This window comes from Mustela nivalis (assembly GCF_964662115.1).
Source record: "Mustela nivalis genome assembly, chromosome: 16".
NCBI lineage: Eukaryota > Metazoa > Chordata > Mammalia > Carnivora > Mustelidae > Mustela > Mustela nivalis.
In genome coordinates this window covers 56,128,803-56,151,762 of record NC_139035.1, presented here as the reverse complement: position 1 = coordinate 56,151,762, position 22,960 = coordinate 56,128,803, and the positions used below count along the sequence as shown (strand labels likewise).

The window sequence follows — 22,960 nt, the reverse complement described above, 5'->3', positions numbered from 1 at the left end:
ACAACCACACGAGCTCCTCAGGGGACCAGAGGAAGACTTTGCAAATGGTCTCAGCCTCACCACCGCCCCCCACCACCCCCACCCCGTTTGAGGAGCGGGGCTTGGTAACTCTAGTCCTTCCTGTCCTAATCCTGACTCCTTTACCCCTGGCCGTTTCACTACAGACAAGTTACTCTACCCTCTTCTGCTTTTAGATTTCAAATGATGGATTCGCTTTCCTGTGCCCAGATGTTCAGCAGGACACAGTACGGAAAGCCAGTAAAGGGGAAAAAAAAATAAAATGTGAATTTCCACAGAGAAAAAAACCCCGACTACCTACTTGAACTTGGAAGTGAAACCAGGTGCTTCCAGCCAGTCCCCCTAGGAGTCCTGCATCAGCAAAGCACCTCGAGGAATCGGGGCCCCTCCTTAAATCTCGGCATGTATCTCCGAGCCCCGTTTCTCTGCGCTGGGGGTGACCGTTCTCCCATGGACAACACTCACCAGAGAGCTTTAGTTCAGACCTCTGCTTTTATAATTTTCCATCTTCAGCTAAAAATACTTCTTTCTGAGTGAGTTTCAACCAAAGCATAATCCCCCAAACCAACAGGCACAGGGACAGAATAAAGGCTCTTGCAAGGGGCCTCGGGGCAAGAAGCCTCCTCGGTGTCTCTTGCCAGCCTCATTGGAAGACGGCCCTGAGCACCTCCATGGGGGGGGAGGGGGAAGGGGGACTGTTCCCCTGGGACGGCTTAATTTACACACATCCACCATCTCCCCTCCCCCCACCCCGTTCCCTGCCAAATTATAGCTCTCTTGGGGGCTCTAAGGGCAGCCCCCATCTGGGGCAGAAAGAACTAGAGTCAGCTTTCTCCTTCTCCTCTTGCTGACCTTGGGGATCTTGTCACCATTGACCGACCAGATGAAGAGATAACAGAGAGAAAGCATGGGACGTTCTCCATGTACTTCCCTGGCAATGGCTGCTTCTTCGAGCTGAGAATAATGGTCTCCTGCTGCAGCCCTCAACTCTCCACTTGTACGAGCACACACACACACACACACACACACATACACACGCTCCGAATAACAATATCTCATTTACCAGCTCTGTTTACTGACCTATCGACTAGCTCTGTTCAGTACGGGCTGTCTGGAGCTCTGCCTCAAGCCCCTTCTCTTTGAGGAACATCCCAGAAAGCTGTGCTGGCCCAGAGCTTTAGGGTTTGGTTTTGTTCATAATCTTGGCCCGGGGGCCGAAGGAAGAGTCCTGCTTTAACGGAGAGCGACGTCAGGGCTGCGATTCGGCAGGCCCTGGGTCGACTCCTGGCTCCGCCACCAGAAAGCCAGCCTCGGGGCAGCCGAGGCAGGGGGGTGCTCTTCACCTGGTTGGGCCTCAGTTTCCTCATTCATAAAATGGGACGAGCGCCCCCAGGGCCGGGCGGTTGGGTGGGTCAGAGGAAGTGAGAGCCAACAGGGGGGACGGGAGGGCTCCGGCGGCTGGATCCCCTCGGCAGCACCGCTCCCCCGCTCTGTCCCAGCCTCGCTCGAGTAAAATTCCAGACAGACCTTGGAACAGAACCTGGGGAAATCCACTTCAGCCTTGAAACCGCACTTTGCCCATCTGCACAATGGAGGCGACCCAGCGCCTCCCTCGGACGGAGGGCCCTGGGCGGAACGGACGGTGGGGAACGCAGGAGCACGGGGCACTGCGCCTGGCATGGGCCAGGCGCCCCAACGTGTTGGTCAGTCTTACTTCTCCCGGATCCCAAGTTGCCACCGAAAAGGGCTGTTTCTGGCAAATGTTTGTTCACCTTCCCAGCTACCTGCTCACCCAGCGAGTCCTCTGAGCACCGAGCTCCCTTCCTGGCCACCCGCCCCGCCCGCGCTCGGCTCAGCTCTGCTCTTCATCTCCAGATGAAGCAAAAATCTGGTAAATATTACACTTACAAGGTAACAGGTCTGGAATGCTTGGCATCTCAGGCGAGTGCAATTGCTTCTTGGCGCCCAAACACATATACGCTGCAGCCCAGGGCCAAACTACATTTGGCTGCTTTGTGCAATTCAAATAAAGATATTAAAAAATCCTCCAAGTCTATAAACATTTGTACTGTTTGCTAATCAAAGGGGTTCTTTTTTTTTTAGCCATCTGAAGACAACTTGGCATGCTGGGCGCTCTTCTCTGCTCGGAACGTAAGGAGTACTGCTGATCCAGGCACCGCATGGGTTTCTGATCCACGTAAACGATTTATCTAGTTTAGGTCAGGTGGACTCTCCTTGCGAGGGGACTGCCTTTCCCCAAACAAACAGACCCCAGCAATTTTCGTTCCAGAGTTTGTGTCGGTCACAATGCTGCTTTTGTGCCTCAGGACCAGTGACTGACCTGAGCTTCCCGTGAAGGGGGAAGGTGACAGCTCTCGTGGCTACGGGTCTTGGCTCTACCTCTTAACAGCTATGGACCTTGGGCAAGCTCCTCTTCTCTCTCTGTGCCTTGATTCCCTCAATCTGTGCAATAAAGACAATAATCACACCTACCTATTATTGCCAGGATCAAATGAACCAGGACCTCTGAGGTGCTTAGAAAAATCTTTAGAGTCTAAGCAGCACGACGCAAGAATGAGTAAAAAATATTGTTGTTACGGATCAAATACCAAGCATAAACAAGACAGTAGACGAAGGTCCTTAGCAAAGGATAACTGGTTCCTTTGGTAGAAGAAGCTGAATGCAACTGGCCTTACTTAGGCCCACATTCTCCACGAACTCACAGCAAGGAGAGAGGAACCTGGTCAAGTTAGATTATCTCGCGGTCAGTGATTTAAATGCGGACTTCACCAACTCAGATGTCAGGACTGAACTTGTTTTGGTTGTAAGAGCAGGAAAAAATAAATAAATAATACCATTTTCAATGGGCTTCCTCTTCCCTTCCCGAGAGCTAACGTCAGAACTTTCCAATGAAGCCTCCTCCCACCATGAGAAAGCACAGGAGGACTGGCCTTGAGGGGGGGGCGGTAGGAACAAAGAACGGGGCCACATTTTCCTAAGAATCGAGGAAACGCAGCACACTCTCTGGGTCTGCTTTTACAATTAAAGGTAATAGTGCGGCGCGACTTCCCCTGCGGGCGACAGGAGGCCATGTCTCCAGGACAGCCCGGATGACAGCTAGAACAACAGGCCGGCAGACACCCCTCGGCTCGCCGGCCCTGGAAGGTGCTGCTTCAGCCGGTGACGGCCACGGGCCCAGACAGCGAGCAGGTGAGGGCTACCTTGGTGCCGCTTCTACACCGGCTTCTCTCTTACCCTTCTCCCCACCCCCCGCCCCTTCCACCCCTGCCTCTTCCCTCAGGTCCCTTTTCTGTCAGAAAAAGAAGGAAAAAGCACTACAACATACGTAATGAATTAGAACTACAGAGACGGTAGCTAACAGGGAGGCCTCGTCCCAGGATTCCCTTTACAGAAGGTACCAGAAGAAGCCAGTCATAGCAGTGAGAGAGACGGAAAGAATTTTTATAAAGTAAGACCCTCTGGGGCCTCACGTTGCCTCCTCTGGAGGCATCTACCTTGCATCCCCAGGACCTAGGGCAGAATTTCTCCCCCCGCCAGGACCACTCAAGGTGCAGGAGAGGACTGGGGGTTTTCCCTGGGGGTCAGCAGGGGCAAGCTATGCCACACATGGGCAAGCACCCAGCATCCGACAGGACTCCTGTTCTCTGTACTTGAGAAGCCTAAGTCTCTCTCAGTATGAAGTAGGTGAGGGGGAGGAGCACCAAACTGAATGAATCACAGCGCTGATTGGGGGGGTGGGGTTGGCGGGGAGGGATGTCCTTGTGGTTAACCACATTTTACTGGGGTTTTTATTGATTACAGTTGTCTTGAAAGAGACATGACTCAGACATACCGTATCCCAAGCCACGTATAGCACTGGGCTCTAATGGAATTTCAGTGTAGGAGAACGTCACGAACCATACTATGAAATGTGAAAAGCTTTGCTATCAACATAGACACCATTTGCTTCTGTCCTTCAGCAGCTCGAGAACAGGCTGACTTTTCTATTCCCCTTTCCACTGGAAGGCCGTGGCCATTCACTGCTCAGGCACGCACACTGTTCTGTGTACATTAGGGGTCGCTGCTCGTTAAAGGAAGGTTCTGTGAACCAACCACCTTGCCTTGGTGCTCCCATCGTGTTTTGCTTGTGAATATCATTCAACAGTTTTCTAGGATCCTCCTTTGTACGGGGTCATTAGTTTACTGTAAGCTACTTGAGGGCAGGCATTATATAACCATAACAATATGACAATTACAACAACAAAGTCAACATGACTTGTTTTGAGGGGAATATCATCTATACTGTCCCCACCAGGATTATCCCATTTTAGTGGAAAACAGGAAACTGAGTCTTAAAGAGGAAACACAGCCAATCCCACACATGGAACTAGAAATGGCACCGCCTTGACTATACTGGGCTGGTATGATCCTAGTGCCTTTCTCCGGGCCATCTGTACTGCCTCTTCCAAGAGGGACCCATCTCCACTTATCTCATTTCTTATTCACCTGTGTGGTTCAGACACCAAACCCTGGAGGCAATATATGCTCAGTAAACATTATTAAACTGAATAAAATAAAAATTTCCACATCAGTATTTGCACAGACGAGTCCAGCAGGAATTCAAGAGACATGATGCGGGATGCAGAGGGACCCACTTAATTGTAGCAATAATTACCAACACATATACTCCTTTTAGGCCAGTACTGAGAGTTTTTAAGCCCTCCAGAGAAGACGAAGAATGTTATTCTGTCTTACACTCTTCCATCGATTTTTAAACAATGTCTCCAATATTATTTCCTCTTTAAAAAAATCAGTAGCATTTTTAAAATATTTTCCTAGGCTTAAAAAAAATGATACTTGCTTTTCTCAATGTATGGAAATTTGATATTCAAAACATGGGCCAGAATTTCTAGTTTCCTTGTAACTCTCCATATACAAAAGCTAGAAAGTTAAAGACCTTTTTTTTTTTTTTTTTCAATTCCCTGCAATGAATGAATGGATAGATGGATGGATGGATGGATGATGGTTTATTTAGCCCTTAGCATGTGCCAGGCATTTGTACGTATTAATTTCTCTCCTGGAAAGGACCATTGAGCAGGAGATTTTTTTAAAATTCGTCCTCATTTTTGTCTTAAATATTTTGTTTACTTGAGAGAGAGCAACAGAATGTGAGCAGGAGCAGGAGGGAGGGGGTGGGGGAAGGGCAGAGGGAGAGGGAGAAGCAGGCTCCCCGCTGAGCAAGGAGGTGGGGCTCTAACCCAGGACCCTGGGATCAGGACCTGAGCAGAAGGCAGACGCTTAACCCACTGAGCCACCCAGGCGCCCCTAATTAGTTCTCATTTTAGAGACGGGAAAGATGAGGTTCAGGGAAGGTAGCTGACTTGCCCCATATTACAGTCAGGATTTTATCCAAGGCTCCTTCAGGCAAAGCCTGTATTTTCTTTCTATTATATCATAGACTGAGTGTCACACTCCAGAGTCATCTTTGGCTCATGTGTGAGTCACTTTCTTGGCTTATCAACAGTAGGTTAGGATCAAAAAACCAAAGGCTGACATCTTCACAACTTTAAAGGAAGGGACCACCGTCTGTTATAACAAAGCAAAAGAAACAGAGAGGCCCATTATATGAACCCGTCTGTCTAGACAGATGACTAAACAGGGGTCCCTCCAGGGTTAGACTTGAATTTCCTCCATTCAGCCTGTTGGATATTTAGCAATAAAAAAAAAAAAAAGAAAGAAAGAAGAAAAAAAAAAGAAAGAAAGAGAAAAAACACTGCTTGAAGGCTTTAGTGCTGATGCAACCCTCCCACACTACCCTGAGAGTTGTTTCAAAGTTGTTCAGTGCAGGCTGCATGTGTTAAACCCTCAAGAAGACATCAGATTGACACAAGAAGAGCCCTAAAAATACTCATGCTGTGTGGCTAAAGACCCAAGCACACAGGCCTAACTGTCCCTTTTGAACCTGCAGTGACAGCCCTTTGAACTCACAGAGGAGCAGGAAGCAATCCAGGTGTCCCCCCAGGACCATCCACAGCCAGACGGCATCCAAGTGGGGCTTCCCTGTCACACGGGCTGTCAAGTAGCTTCCCTTCCTGCTCTTCAGGTGCCCTGGGGACTCTGCACTGTTTGTAACTCACAATACTAAAGATGCTACTTTGAACGAAGAAAAAGTCAGGATCCTTTCATCAAGGCTACGAGAAATCAACAGAGGCTGGTGATTGGAGTTTTTTAAAAGCCTATTATTAATACTGCTGTTTCGTGTACAGAAATGTCTCCCAGGTAGGCAATTAGGAGTTGGTGAACACACGATGTGGCCCCAGGCAGAAACGGGGAGCTTACCAACAAACTAAGACCTTCCTCCGTTCCCAAGAAATCCTTAGCAACATGCAAAGCACTGTTCAATCATGGCCCACATTTGCAAAATTCATTCACTCCCTCACTGAACAAATATTTACCGGGTGCCTCGATCTGCAGCACTTTTTTCAATGTATGGGGCGAGATAGGACTGCCAGGAACCTGTGGTGGAATTTCTAGAGCCTGAGCCTGGGGACCATTCTGGGCTTTTAACGGGCGTTAAAGGATTCATGCGGCCGTCGGAGTAAGTACGCAGATTTACCAGCCTTCAGGAAAACAAACGACAACGACAAAAAGGCTGTTCCTCTCCAGGGAACAAAATGAGAAACGCCCGATTTTGTATTACACGCTCCAGTGATTACACAATCCCAACAAGACAATAAACCGCAAGGAGGCACCACAGCTCATGTCAGTTCCCATAAGAAGGAACCATTTCCATGCCTCAAATGGGGAACACAGAACCCAGATGGGCTAAAACCAGAAGTTGCCGTCTCATTCCCACATCTGTGTGCAAGCCCTTGGGTTCTGCTGCCTATCTTGAACTTTCCTAGGTTTTGGGAAGTGAAAATAATGTATTTAAGAGAATTTAAAAATACAGTATTTAAAATACTGTATTTAAGGAAAAAAAAAGAAAGACATCCAAACATACTGTTTTTTTCTTTTTTCAGAATAGAATAATTTCCTGATCATACAGATACATATTATTCTCAGTAAGTTCTCCTTTTCTGACTATCTCATCCCTTCATCCAAAATTTCAGATTTCAGTTTATCATCTTAGGGGTCCAACCAGTAGGATGAGCTCTGAAGTCAGACAGACTTCATGTTCAAGTTCTGGCTCTGCTACTTAGGAGCAACATACCCATGGGGAAGTTACATGATGTCAGTAAGCCTCGGTCTCCTTATCTATGAAACACTGACTGATAATTATATTTATCTTATAAGACTAATATAGAGATTATCACAGTTCCTAATACAACTATTCAATAACTGACAGCAAGCGTTTTCAGCTTTTTTAATTTGTTATTACTGAAGACAGAATCCACCCTCTCTCTCCCAACACCCTTCCCCAAATGTACATCTATTCTTCATACAGAAGTCTGTGCATACTATAATAAGGATAGCTGGACAGAAAATCATAGTTTGAACCTAAGCTAAGGAAACCCCCAAAAGAGAGCTTCTAACTCAAACCAAACATTAGAATCACCTGGGCTTTTTTGAAAACCAAAGATACGGCACCCTCCCTCCCCAACTCCCACACCCTCCATCAACCCAATGGAAATTCTGGAGGATACCCCCAGCATGTTAAATGCCCCCCCAAGCGGCTCAGCGCACAGCAAGGCTGAGAAGCCTGGCACTAGAGCCCACGGACCCTGTCGCGGACTGTCCACGCTTCCAGTAAGGGTTCTGCGCGCTGTGGCACCTGCAGCCCAAGTTCAAGTCCCTGCTGCGGCGACCGCGCACCGGTAGCTTTGCCCTTCTTGGTGCCTCCCCCGACTCGTTTCTGAAAAGTCTCTGTCCCTAACACTTACACTCAAGTCAACGAGCCCCGAAGCCTCCGCGGCGGCGGTCCCACAGGGAGCTGCCCTCCTGCTCCCCTGAACCAGGCGGTGGACCAGGTAAAGAGCTGCCTCCGTCCAGCAAGACGGAGCAGGAAAACAGTCGCCAGCCGGGCCGCCGCGCAAACACAAGAAGTCAGCTCCACTTCAGAGCAAAGGTCCGATCCAGGCATATTAGAAAAACGTGGCCTGACCATGTAGATTCCAGAGCATCCAAAACCAATCTGGAGCCCGTCGGTGGACAAAGTTCACATTCAGCGAAGCAGCTGCAGCAGCTGCATGGCGCACACAGTGGGCGATTCAGAAACACAGATGTCCGGCCGTGTGCAGAACAACGCTCTGGTTCTCGCTGCTCTTTCCCACCCCTGACCTCAAGGGCAGGGTGGAAAAGCTCAGCCTCAGCAGCTCCTAAGGAGACGAAGGAGAGGCTGCCAAGATGACTGCGAGCTCGCTAGACCGAGCCACCCAGCCTGCTCAGGACAAATGGGCAAAAGGATGGGTGGCCGTCCCTGCGTGCAAGGTCCCACTGGAGATGCCCCACGCCAGCAGGGTTTCTCTCCATTTGCTCACGGAGCACAGCGGGAAGGAGCAGGAATCGAAGCAGCCGACTGGGCAGGTCATTGCCAGGCGACCGAGGTTCAGGTTAGATTGGATTCTAGGGAACCACGAGGCACGTGATGTTTAGATTGTTAAACTGGCATGGGCCTCACACAAGAGAGAGAAATAGGAAATGGGAAATCCGACTTCCCTCCGGCCAGCAGTGAAGCACCTGTAGACTTCTGCTCTCCAGGAAGGGAGCGTGGGTCTTACTGGGGACGACATCCATCAGATAGGGCTGGGCATGTCAGGATCACGGTGGCAACCTGAGACCCTAAAGCTAGTGGGGGTAATCCTGGGTTTCAGAGTGTCCCTGACATACATGCATTTCACACAACACAGGAGGGCTTCCTTCAGAAACCCCATACTACCAACAGGGCCATTTATACCAGGTAGAGTTGGCTCCATTGGAAAAGCCAGTCAAATATAAAAATGGAGAACGACACTTCTGTCTGTTATAAAATCAACCCACTGATTATTTCGTAAATATCCATTACAAAGCTCCCCATAATTCCAAAGATGAAGCAACAGAGAGGATCCAAGCATGCAAAACACACCATATAGGAAGTTTTTAACAGGAATGAAATCTTTCTCCCTTCCCAAATCCGCCACCTACGCTGTCGTAAACTGCATCACCTGTTCAAGATGTCCGTCCCGCTCTCCTGGGCCCATTGCCACCTGACCCCCACCTTTGTTCTCCCTTTTGGTCCTGTTGAAACCAGGTGTGGCCAGTGGAATGTGGGTAGGGAAAACGGCCCATGTCATTGTGTGGCGGTGAGCTCAGCATGCCTGGGTTAGAGGCTGCCCCTTTCCCTGGGTCCCAGAATGAGGATGTCGTGGAACCAAGCCACAGCCAACCCACAAACCCATATGATATGAGCAAGAGATTCATTTTTGTGGTATGCCATTGAGAGGAAAAAGAAAGCTCTAGATAGTGACCTTGAGCTTGTGAAATAATGCCGTTTTCCACAGAGTCCCATTACACCACTGCCCGTCACAGTATAATGGATTTTATACACCACAGACAAATCACGTCTTCTGAACGTATCAGCTCTGAATAACAAATCCTCAATATAAAGATCTTACCCTCTGGCCTCAGTATTTCAGAGTGGGTCTCCTGAAGGAACTCCATCAATACTAAGGGCTTCTGCTGTTTTTTGGTTCAGCAAGATGGTAGCCACGCAAGCTCACAGAGGAAGGGGACAATGAGAAGGACACATCTCCTTCCAGAAAGCATAAGCTGCTCCCTCTGGCTGCTTGAAGACTGCCAAACTGCCATGGCAAAGGTTGTCTTTCAAGTAGCAGATATCACCTCCTTCAGGAAGGCCTCCTGTACCTCTCCAGGACAAGTTCAGCAATTCTTCCAACCCGTCAGGACTCTTACTTAGAATCAACCACACAATACTGGCTTTTTTGGTTTGGCTTGGTTGGTTGGGGTGCTTGACTTCCTCACTCAGCTGCAGGCTCCCTGGAAACAGGATCTGCACTCTAGGCCTCCATCTATCAAGGGACCTAGCATAATACCTGCCACCCAGGAGACTCAAAGGATATTTCTTATACCGATGAGGGACTGAAATCCACATTCCAGTCTTCCTGTTCAAAGCTTAAAAGTTAGAAAGCAAACTCTGGTCCAACAGAAATGCTTCTCGCGAACAAGAGACACAGTTTTACAAATTCCCTGGCTTCTGACCACATTTCAGAACCTAGGCAAAGGCACTAGGCACTTCTGGACAGATTCAGATACTCTTTGAAGCCTGACTTTCCAGTGTCCAAGTCTGTCATTCTAGGCCAACGCATGGTCACCAATGAGCTTAGGGACACATGTCCCTGCTCACCCGGTCACAGATGCTGTGAGAAGGCATCACAGCGAGGACACCTGTCAGCACAGATGGGAGACCCCAGAGGTTATTTTAAAACACACATAGCTCCTTTCTAGAAAGGAAAGGGGGTCAGTGGACAGTAACTCAGGAATACTAACTTAAAATTTGTTCGAAAACCCTATTCTACCTACAGAACCCACTGGAGCTTGCCTATGAACTTATTCCCAAAGAGAGAACTCAGCACCACTTGAAATTCTTGACAGAGTGAAGTTTCACCTGGAAAGGCAACTGTGAAATGCACTGCAAACATCACAGAGACCTACCTCCTCGCTGGACTGGTGTACGGTTCCCACCTTGGCAGCCGCCACAACAACCTTGACTAAACCCGCCCTTCGCCCTATTTGATGCAGAGGAAAAGCCACAGACTTGATGTTGGCCTGCAAGGCTCTATCTGACCCATCCGACATGACCTCTCTGTGATCTCATCTCCCAGGGCACTTCTGATAATCCCTGAACAGCTCAGGAGCAGCACCAGCTGTTCCCTCTGCCAAAAAAGCTCTCTCCCACAGAGCACCAGGCTCCTCTCCGACCTCCTTCAAGCCTCAGCTTCGAATCCACCCTCCTCCGGCGCCCTCCCACGCCCAGCTTCTTTGAAATCGCAACTCCCCGTCTCCCTCTCCAACCCTGGTCTATGTTCTCCCCTCTAATATTTTCAAATCCTGCCATTCTTATTGAAATCTTTAAAAGAATTCTTCCTCTTCCTCCAAGGCGTAGACCTCTCTAAGGACCCGATTTTTTGCTCTTTTATTCCCTGATGCCATCACGAGTGCCTAGACAAGCTGTAAATACCGCTGAATGAACTAATGTCTCCTGACAGCTTCCTGTTTCTACCTGCGTCCACCCACAATCTCTGCGTGCACTTGACATTCATCTTAAACCTCTATCTATATTTTGTAATTAATGTAGAGGTCTTGCCATTAAAGGCTTTTGGGGAAGTAGAACAGACACGACTCCCCTTTCTTTTCATAGCTTCAATAGCCAAGGAGTATGGTTAGTGATACAGACCACAAAGAACTGGATATTTCTCTAAACAGTTGGACAGCCAAAAGTCCTACAGCAGGTATAAGATATCTGTACCGTGTGGCTGGATTCAAAATCGTCATGGTTCCAAAGTAACCAGCAGAGCATCGGAATAGCAGCCGGCAGAGGACTGCACAAATGCCAAGTAATTTATCCTCAACTTTTCTTTCTAAAACCTGATCAGATTTGCACCTGCTCTAATACCTCTGGTTGAGAAAAACATCCTTTGGAAGCAGAAAGCCGCTGTTACTCGAAGCGGAGTCTGGCTGAGCGAGTGGAGTTTACATTCCATCGTCGGCCAGATCCTTCCCCCGTGGAATGTCTGAGAACACGATTCAGACCACGAAAAGGTCGGCAGCGCTTCGACCAAACACGACCTCAGGGAATTAAACCTTATACGTCGACTTATACATTATTCGTGTCCCTTACACATCATACATTAGTTTTCCAAAATCTCCTTCCCACTCCCAGGGGCCCAGCTCAAGGCACCTGGGTGGAAGAATTCACTGCCAGGCATAATTGCTAAGCTAGGCCTCCATCACCCCATGTGACTCATTCATTTGCTTACACACTCCCTGCTCCCTCCCTGATGAACAGCGAGCTGGGGGCGGGGAGGGGGGTGGGACCAGAGGGGCGGATGTGTGATCCTGCAGACAACAGGTCTACCTGGATCTCTGTATGCACCCAGGAGAAGGGAAAGCACGGCATCAAGACTGTTGGCTGAGGTGAAGGTCCCACACCTGCAGAACCAGCCGATCTCACAGAGGCCCCGCTTCATCTGAATCTTTCCACGCGGAGGACTGTGACTGAACAGACCTGCGTGATCAGAGCATCCTTGGCCTTGAGCGGCCGATGACTCTAGTGAGGTCAGAGCAAACGGCGCAGCCCACTTCCAGGCGCACAAGCATCAGCTCCACAACCCCGCCCCCCGCCCTGCTATTCGGACTCTGAGGTTCTGGGCCAGGACCGGGATCTGCTCTTCAGGATGCCTCGGGAGACACACGCGCAGGCCACGCTTGGAAAAACACCATCTCTCGGCCTCCACCGAGCTATTTCAAAGCCTCGTACTCAGTAAAGACTTGAAAAAACACAAAACCCAAACTCCGAAGCCATCTGAATTCCTCTTCACCACTTTGAATCCATGTTTGCAGACAGACTGCCTCCACTGCCGATTGTCTAGGTTCTTAGATCTCAGTAGGAAAAGCTTCAGGCAAGCTAACGTTATCTTAACCCAGACTTTGGGAGCGAATGATTTAAAAAAAGAAAAATGATTCAGCAGCCACATAGGCGGTGCGGAGCAAGGACCACTGCATCCTCCAGAGGATTTTCTTTCGCGAACGCTGTGCCAGTCCAACCCCGGGTGTCAGGACACGGCGTTATCAACTGCTCCCAGGTTAGAGAGTGAGAATAAGGAGAGGCGCCACGGGCCCTGCGCTCCCTCCGGCCGCTCCCAGCATCTCCTTGGAATGGAGAGGCGGTTCACACAAGGTGACAGGGATGGCCCTCGAGCTGCTTGGCACAGGCCAGCCTCCACTTAACGAGTGCTCAGAATCACACTCAGCATGGAGAAATTCACCCTGACCCTGGACACTTGCCCCCTGGCATCCACTCACTTACATTTTTACTCAATTACTATTTCTAAGAACAGAGACCAAAAAAAAAAAAAAAAAAAAAAAAGCAGGGCCCCACGGCTCCGCGGTCTTCTGTGGAAAGGCTGAAAGGGGTCCGCAGGCCTGGAGGCCGGGTGGGGCGGAGGAGCCTGGCGCTGTGCGGGGTCCCCATGAGTTCGCGCTCTTTCCCTTCCACGCCCTCAGCGACACTCCTGATTTTCCCAGACTCGCTGAAGAGCACGGTGGGTTTCCAGTGTGTTTTCACCCAAGAAAGAGGGCGGCTTGCAGCCACGAAATGACCGAAAATAACCCCAGGCGAGGAGTGTCTGAGAAGAAAAACCACCCAGAGCATGATGGTAGGCCTCTCGACTTGTTTACTAGGGGAGCAAAAGATGAAAAGGAAATGAATCCAAAGTCGTCACTAAGACAATTACAAAAATTAACGAGACGGGAGGGCCAAGGGAAGGCAAAAGGAAAGCCAGAGAGCCTGCGGGCTCTGTGGTCTGGTGGAGGCCAGACCTGAATTCGGATTCTGGCTCTGCCGTCCACCCCTCGGGTGCTGTGACCGAGCACAAGGTATTTTCCTGTCCAAGCCCCAGTTTCCTGACACGTGGGGACCCACCAGCATGGGGAGGACAGGACGCTGCATAACCGCATAGGACACAGGAGGGATTCAACAAATGTTTTCCTTCTCTGGTTCCCTTCTTCCCTTTTCTTTTCCAAAAAGCTAGCGGGGAAAACACCAGACAATTAAATCCTTGGTTTAGATAGTGAAATAAAATATAAATGTTAAGGTTGAAAACAAAATAATAATCTGTCTCACAAAAGGGAAATTTAAAAGCATAGATTAAACCTTTTACTCTTTATTCACATAGCGACTTCTAGCCACTTTTTACATGAAAATAAATGTGTAGTCCCAATAGAATCTGTTCTTTTTTGAGGAGACCCAGCTTAAACCACTGTAAATAAATGACTTTAATTCTTTGTTCCTTGATTTCTAAGAAGCAAGGTTAGGCATGGTAAATTGTACAGTAGGCTATCCCAGTAAACTAGGTATCTACTCAGGTAATAAAAACATTTCTTTTGTCCATATCTGGGACCTCGGCCCACACTTAGCATCAGTATAATGTGAACCTTCTTGGGGTTTCAAAAATATGAGTGAACCACAAGGCCAGGATTATGAGTCTATTTCATTTCTTCTTGAACATGGATCAGGGAAAACTGGACCCCTGAATTCTTACATATCAGGATCACTAAGTCCTATCTTTGCCGTGATCTCACTGCTCAGCATACAGTAGGCACTCAATAATAGCTGACGGAATTGATTAATGCTCTGAATCAGAAAGCATGGAGACCTCCGGCTTCAGAGGTCCTCAGCCTGGCATGTAGCACTGGCTCCAAAGGGTTTGCACTCAGGGTTCAGTGGCGAGCTCCCAGGGCCAGTCAGCCAAAGGCTTGCCCCATAGCCATCCATTTCTCATGTCACCCAGAAGGTCACAAATAATGGCAACATTCCCACACGCCTCCCTCCAGACCTTCCAAGAAAAGAAAAGCTCCTTCGTCCCCTTTAGTTCAGTACGAGAAACATTCATTGAGCAATTACTGTATGCCAGGCATAATAACATAGATATTAAAAAAGACACCCAGAAAGGACCCCTGATAATCTGGCCACACTCGCTCAACCCTCCAGAGAGCATCGACCATAGTGGGTGGGGGAGAGCAGGGTCAGCAGATCCGTATTAAACCCCACGTCACTCCCGGAACACAGATCTCATGTACCCGCAACCCCTTCTTGCACATACGGCCATCAGATCGTCATTTACGGACTAAAAATTTGGGGCACCTTTGTGACTGTTCAGCTCCAAGGCTGCATTCCCGAATTCTCTTTGGCCTCTGACAAGTTCCCCCACAGGAGACAGACACCGAAGATGGACGTGATAGCACTACGTCAAATGAGGTATAAAGCAGACAAGTGTACTCACCAGGGTACCCACAGAGCACCTGGGACGGCCTGGCGCACAAGCTGCCCACTGAGCCAGAGGGCGTTGTAACAACTGGGCAGACAGCTAGGAGTTTTAAAAAGCACAGTCATTAGCTATTTGACTGAGGTGATGCCTTGCACAGAGCTATACAAAGATTCAAAGTCGAAGCTGGCTCTCCGAAGGCACTCAGTCCCCCACACACAGAAGGTCCCCCCTCCTCGGGGACCAAGGATCTCGGAGGGATTCTGGATTCTGCTCCCAGATCTCTCAGCATCCCTTAACCACCAGTCAGGCTCCTGAATTCCGTTTTCCCTTTAACACGCTCTAGCATCAACATCGCAGGGTACAATTTATACACAGAAATGGTAAAATAAATACCGTGACTTATGTCAGAGATGAACAGGGAAGGCCTCGACCTCCTTGGACAAAAGACAGCCTACCCATGATGATTAAACCCCATGTTTCATTTGGTTGGCCTAGATTTCGGTTTCCTTAAAACACCTGTCATCCTTCCGAACCCTCACATGAAAACCCCTTGAATGGGTCAAGAATACAAGTGTATCTTAGTTGGGTGCTTCTGGGTGACAGTTTAAACATCTAGGTCTTCTCAGGATAGGTTAAACATTATCTCCCATCATAGTTATTACCCCGTGAAATTTTGAACTTTTTTTTCTTTAAAATAATGGCAACATCTTGTATATTGCCAGCCATATTCTTAGAAAAAGAAAATACACCAAAAAATACATGCCATGGAAGAGAAAACACTGCTGGGTGTTCTATCTGAGGTCGAGTCGATGACAAATACAGGATTTCGGTGTAATAAGATGTAGATCGGAGCCCCCACTTTCGTCACCCAATTCCCGTGAGTCTTTGAACAAGGGCCTCGATTCACCCAACCCTTGGTTTCTACATGAAGCATACATCAAGCTACCCCTGGGGGATTTTAGGACAATCACAGTGAGATGATATATTTAAGAGACTGGCAAATAAGAGGCGATCAAGGGATGTAATAATATTAGTTATGTAACTAATTTGATAGACACACCCCTGACTGGCTTCCAGGCCTGGGGTGAATGTACTTCTTCCCTAGCACCTTACATGGATTTAACCTCCGTGCACCTGCCATCCGTCTAGGGCATGTCTTCCAAAAGTAGCCCCGTCCCTTGGCAAACCAGACTTGAAAACTTCTTTTGACAGAAGACCAAAGGCCTTGAGGAGTCCTCTCTTTGTTCCTTTTTTGGCAGATTTGTGCCTTTTATCTCTCGATTTGAAAATGGACAAGGAAGCCCTTTTCCATAGCCTGTAACTTACCGTCTCCAACACGGAGTCCACTAACAAGACCCCCCCACCCCCCGGGACATGCTTTCACGCCTCAGTGGGACACATCTCCTGGTCAGAAGTCTGTGTCACCGGGACCATGGGGCCCTGGATGGCCTGCTGAGGCGTGGACGAGGAAGGCTCCCTCGGGGCTTTCTGTACCATGCTGCTCTCACGTTGCCACCATCTGCTGTTACCGGCTGCCATCTGCTCACATATGTTCTCACCAAGAAGCGCCCATGTTGTTTATTTTTAGAGGCGCTCCACAGCCTTAACCCGGAGCAAATTCCCTCAAAGAACCAGTCAGCAAAGACAGGAAGCTACACTGGGTATAAACTGTTTGTCACAAGATTAGCAAGTCAAACAAAATCTTCCCCTTCATATCTGACCTCTAACAAGAGACGCTGGAAATTATCTTAAATAAAAATCTCAGAGAATGCAACCAGGGAAAGGCAAAACAGGCCAGAGGAAGCCGCTTTGTGAGCAATGCTTTTGCTTCAAACTATGGCCCTGTGCGGTTCTTGGGGGGATTTCACTCCTTTTCCTGGGAAACAGCACCTTCTTCAGGCCAGTGGATGTTGTGGTGCAGAGGAGGGACGGTTCTAGTAAAAGAATCCAGATCCCTGAGTTTGCTCGGGGTCGCACAGGTCAAAGGAAGTCTGGGTTAAGACCAAGGCCAGGTAACTAGGGTCATTTGCAATTTCCACCAAGCAGGCCTCAAGTATGCCCCTTTGGTTTACTTTTACTATGCCATAAAGCTGCAGTATTAAATCCTTTCTCTCTGTCATTTTTTTTTTGGGGGGGGGGGGCTGTTTGTTTGTTTATTTAAGCAGGGCCAAGAAAGGGTGCCCCGGTGCTGACCCAAGGCCTCACAAGTAAAGACCATGAACAGGGTAGAGATCTTAGTGATGCTATAGTAATCATTTAGGCCAGAGAAAATAATCCTTCGTTTTTTCACAGATGGATTTCAACAGTCTATAGGAGTCAAGGGGCATCGTGGTAGGAATACACTTTTGTAGATCAGTGAGGCTTTGGTGAATGTGAAATGTTTGATAAAATGTGAAAAGCTACAAAAATCCAAGACAATTAGTTTTAAAGAAAAAATCCTTTTTTAGAAGTACTTGGACACTCACTAACTGATCATGGAGGACGACCACTTGCAGAAGTCGTAAGACAGAAAGGACCCTGGAATTAAAATTTTGTATGGGTAACTTACAAAATGTCTAAAAGATTATGATATTAACTGCAAAAGTTCTGAGGTACATTTTGCCTGGGATGACACAGCTAAGAAACAAAGCAATGAAACAAAACAAAAACGCACGGTGTTTCTAGAGCATCTTTCTGAACTCCTGCCTAAGAATCACCTGGCCTTGTCATCAAGGTGTAGGTTTCTGGGTCCACCTGCAAACGACCGAATCACAATCTGGATGGAGGCTAGGAGACAAGGATTTGGGAATCCGCATTTATACTAAGCACCACTGGTGATACAGGGAATTTTTTGCATGGTAAAATTTGAGAACCTGTGTTATAGGCTTCTATGACTTACAGTTTCGGAAAGGCCTTTTATTAAAATGAAATCAGAGAGGGAGGCAAACCACAAGAGACGCAGCTTTAGGAAACACCCGAGTGTTGCTGGAGGGGAGGTGGTGGGGGAATGGGGTGGCGGGCGGGCATTATGATGGAGTGAGCACTGGGTGTTATTCGCAACTGATGAATCACTGAATCTACCTCGTAGATTAGTAAGACACTATATGCTAATTAATCAAATTTAAATAAAATAAAATGAACTTTTTTTAAAAAGGCCTTTTACAAAATCTCACTTGACCTCAAGGCTACCCAATTGTTCTGAGTAAGTAGGGGTTTCATGTCATGCGAAAGTGTCTATCAGATAGTGATAAAGGCTTCCTCACTGCAGTGATATCATAAACATTATTAAATGCCATTACCGATGCTCCAGTAAACTCAGTGTCAGATCAGTCCCTCCTCAACTCCTCCAAACCTTCCCTACATACATTTCTCTCAGGATTGTCCATCGGGGGACATTTCCTCCCAACACGTACTACAATAAGCTTCTACTTAAAAAAAAAAAAAATACAAATAAAAATAAGCTTCTACTTTACTTAGAGAATTCCCAGCAAATGCTGCTGAGAAAGGGCAAGCTGCTGATCCTGAACATACAATGACCCAGGGTCAGCTTGACTCAAGACCCTCCTTCTAGAGTCTGGATGCCAGTGCCAAAGAATTAATGAAATTAGACATGACTCTCTCTATATAGCTCCACTGCTGCTGGTGATATTTTGTGACAGCGGATTTCTTCTGAAACATGTCTCTCTCCAAGACAAGCTAGCACCAGTCACCTCATTCTAGGGCTCATTCTGGGGGGGGGGGGGGAGAGAAGAGCTTAGTGGGTAAAACAGCCCCAGTTCCGGTTGTAGTTCATTGGTCTGATCAGTAACTTCCATCAACACACTTAACAACCCAAGGCTTTCTACTGTGAGGAGGGACAAATGAATGACTAAATTTTATCCAATATTATCCAAATCAATATGATTTTTCAGAAGATGTATCTACAGGTGAGAACGGATGCTTCAGAACCCGAGGAATCAGCCAAAATCCAGCTTTGGTTCTGCTCAGCTACTTTCAGTTAAAGCCAGGAACTCCAGCCCGCTCCTGCCTCTGTTCCTTTCTCATTACCATCCAGAGCCCCAAATGCAGAGGTTTGAGCTTGGATGTGGAAACGTTTCCCCTCAGAAAACCCAAACAGACCTCAGAAGGGCAGAAGGGGCTGTTCCTTTACCAAATCACTGATCTTTGGTGGGGAGGGGGGAGTCCTCGGTCTGTGATTTCTTATTTCTCCTTCTAAAGTGGAATCTGAATAAGTCACCCATTCTTTTGGGTGCTTGGCCAGCCAGGAACTTACTTGTAAGAGCTGATTATAAAGCAAGTAGCAACAGCTTCAATGGTATTATCACTAAGATGTCAAAGCAGAAATGAAAATGAGATTAAGCCAATAGATGATAGGAAAATAAATGACCAAAGAAGAACCAAACCCCCCAATGGAAGGAGTGACAAAGCCCCTGCTGCATCTGTTATAGAGAAAATAATCTCTGATGATTTAGGTCTAAAAAAGCATTGAGGGGCGCCTGAGTGGTTCAGTGGGTTAAGCCTCTGCCTTCAGCTCAGGTCATGATCCCAGGGTCCTGGGATCGAGTCCCGCATCAGGCTTTCTGCTCAGTGGGGAACCTGCTTCCCCCACCCTGCCCCACCGCCTGCCTCTCTGCCTACTTGTGATCTCTGTCAAATAAATAAATAAATCTTTAAAAAAAATAAAAAGCATTGAATTTCCAACACTGAAATGAGTCCAAAACTTAAAAATTAAATATTTTCCCCCCAAATTCCTACTTTTGTTTGGACAACCATCAGTAGTTTTGTGCTTTCAAAAGACACAGAGAAAACACGCCGTGTTCTCTTCTAGATGGTGCTTCTGTATAGATTTGCAAAGGCCACTGGATTGGCGGTGATTTCAGGGTCTTTCTCAAAACCCAACCCTGCATTCCTGTTCACAAGATGAAGTAACCAGTGAGGACTCTTACAACAGCTCAAGTTATGAATGAGCAGTGATTTGTGAACTAGCCTGTCAAGACAGATGTGCTGCTTGTCAGTGTGGCGTGGGTTAGATAGGGAAAGCCAAATGAACAGAGCCAAGATCTAAGTCACAACATTTTTTCTTTTCCTTTCAGGAGACTGGAAAGATGCTACAGTATTTCCTGAAACAAACAACATCTCCCCAAAAAGCAGTCGGAGTCTCCAATAGCTGCTCTAGGGCTCTTCTTTCAGAAGCCCCATGAGTCGGCTTCGGGAGCTGCCTGCTTCCCAATCACTAACACGCAGGCCGCAAGGACGACCTGAAGGAACAGTGGCACGGTCCCAGGGAAACCCAGGGAACACGCCAGCAGACGGGCGAACAGCTGCCTGGGGAGCTCGGAAATGCATTCGAACTATTTTCAGAAGGTTCGAGCTTCACAACCTCCAGAAGGCATTTTCCATTGGCCTGGAGTTCCTCAAATCCTTGTGGTTCAAGGAATCCCGAGAGGCCCCAGGTTTCTAACCTGTCAGGCGGTAACTATCCAAGGGCTCATCGGAGAGAATGAAGCGATGGTCCTGGCCCCTGGATCATGGCTTTCTCAGCACCAGGGGCTTTCCCTCCTTCTAACAGATGCTAAATCCAGTCACCTCAACTCCTCTTGGACAGGAGTGTTTTCTCACACCAGTGAATGGGCTCACTGGGCTGCCCCAGGAAAGCTGGATGCTCCTCACACGGAGTACGTCTTGCTGTTAACCACCACGCAGGGCCCGTGTGGCCTCTCCCCTCTGCGGTCACCCCCCACGTGTTCATTTCCTCCTCAGACCCTTTGCAGGGACACCTGACCACGTTCTCCTCTTCTGGTCATCCATCTTCCTCTGTGAGACTTCTGCTCCCTCATGTCACTTTGTCACTGAGACCTTTTTCTAAAATGAATCACCTGACAGCTAAGAAACTGTTGGGGCCGGTTCTTGGTCAGGGAGGTGAAATGAGGTCCACCACAGTCTGACTTTGGCGGCCTGACCTGGCTCAGCCGAAACTCCAAATGGCCCCGCTTCCTTCTCCACAGACTCTCCCCGGGAGAGGTTGGGGGGAGGGGTGGAGGGAGACAGAAAACCTGTGAGGACGGACTGAGCCAGGCCGGGAAGTTTACCCAGAAGCAGCCTGTGCATGCTAGCCTCTTAGGGACAATATCCCCTCCTTCCTTTGCTGGATTTCAGACCTTATAACCAAGAGAGATAAAGAGCTGAATGCTGTGTGAGTCATATGCTTGTTTTCATCACTGAAGTACAGATCTCTCCACTAACTAAAGCAAGATCGCTTTTTAACAATTGCCCTAGGCCTGGAGCGGGGCTTCTCTCCCTTGGTGCTACCTCTTCCCCTTCAGTCTCTGAGACTCTTTTGGTGCAATTCCGTTCTATTCATACTCCTTCTTTTCCTTATTGGGTCTGTGTGGCTCCAAAGCCCATGCTCATGGCGCCACTACCAGCCTGTCCTCCCCAATAAATTAGTTCTCTGAGAGAGACAAAGGAATCCTCCATCAATCAAACTTATCAAAACTCTTGTGAAGAAATGGTTGCAGTTAATGACCCAAACCAGAGACCTGATAAATCATAAATTTTGTATCAACCAAATGTAGTGAGAAAAGTTGAATGTGTTAAAGGCAGGGCAAAAGACCCAGGGCTGTCTCTCAGGCTTCAGAGGTATACTGCTTTTTATAGAAAAAGAATTCAGAGCATAAGGCTGTAATTTCTGGGAGGAGAGGAGAGACACCAGTCTTGAATGGATGGGCTCCGTCATTTTGCCAGAGGAAAAGGAAAGTCGTGCTCTCCATTTCCGGGTCTCTATTTTAGGGCCTCGATTATTTGTGGTAACTAAGAGCCTTACTCTCAATACATTATCTGAGATAGCAATAGCTATGTCCATGTCCTCGTGGGTCACAGGGAAAATGCTAGTAAATCCTAGTACGCACTCTACAGGGTTGCTTGTGAGAATCAGTGAGGACATGCGTGGCACAATCAGTAACCGGTGTAGGTCAGCCACCGCCATCAGTCTCACCGGGACTTTCCTGATCGGTTGTAAAAATGGAAACAGGAAATGCACAGGTACGAGAAACCCAGTGTTGCTGATCCACAGTGATATGACCCATCGGGCACATTCTCCCTGATGATGAAGGTGAGTAGATTTCTTCTCTCTATGTCTGCTGGTCCTGATGCTTAGGAGCCTAGAGCTTTCATCCCCTGGTTCCATCTTATTCTCTAAAGGAAAATGTTCATTCATTTACGAGGCACGTAATGGCAAACCTAATGCGCTAGTTGCTGCAAGAGTCCGCTCCTGTTCTGAGACAATTTACAAATCAACGAAGAAGACAGCCGGACCACAGCTAGATTTTACCAACAGCCAAAGAAAAGAGGCTGCTTTAGAGATGACTGTCAGTCTTGTGGGAAGACAGAGGACGAAGTGGTCCACATGACTAGAGAAATCAAGTTTTGGCATCTGAAGAAACCTCAAAAGATGGTTAGAGATATTACAAGATGGATCTCCAATGGAAGAAACAGCATAGACAAAGGCCTGGAGGCATGAAAATAAATGACCCTTTAGGGTAAAGGCCAGGAAGGTGATGTGGCTGGAGTGTAGCTCAGCAAGATTGGGATTTAGCAAGAGGTAGGGTTGAAGAAGGAGGGATCAGACCCTGAAAGATCTTGGATGTTCTCTTAAGAAATCTGAAATGTTACCCAAGAGGTCTAAATTCTCAAGGCCTTCTTACAGGAGCACAGATAGTACCACACACGGTGGGCGACCAGCACTTTCAGTCTCTGCTCCCAGTTCCGTAAGTGGCAGAGGTCACCTAAAGACCAATCCAAGCGAGCAACAGAAACACACATTGAGTAGAACTTACAAAGAAAAGAATGAAGTGCCCTGAGATTCTGGGCTAGTGGGAGCGCTTCCCAGAGCAACACTGCTAATCACACCGTACTATCTCTACCATACCTCTCTTTACTGTGTCTTACAATCGATGCCATGTCATAATTAATTGTCAGGG

The 22,960-nt window shown here is 48.0% G+C and overlaps 1 protein-coding gene across 4 annotated transcripts in view; it reads right to left on the bottom strand.

Annotated features, from left to right (window-relative positions):
- TGFB2 (transforming growth factor beta 2) overlaps positions 1 to 22,960 on the bottom strand; it is a 78,620-nt gene that overhangs the window by 49,500 nt on the left and 6,160 nt on the right. For 3 of the 4 annotated variants that reach the window (XM_082702998.1, XM_082703001.1, XM_082702999.1), the window contains exon 2: positions 15,018 to 15,101. The exons of the other annotated variant lie outside the window; for it this stretch is intronic. In XM_082702998.1, coding sequence (XP_082559124.1) covers positions 15,018 to 15,101 — 84 coding nt within the window. The remainder of the gene's footprint in view (positions 1 to 15,017; positions 15,102 to 22,960) is intronic. 4 annotated transcript variants of the gene reach the window in all.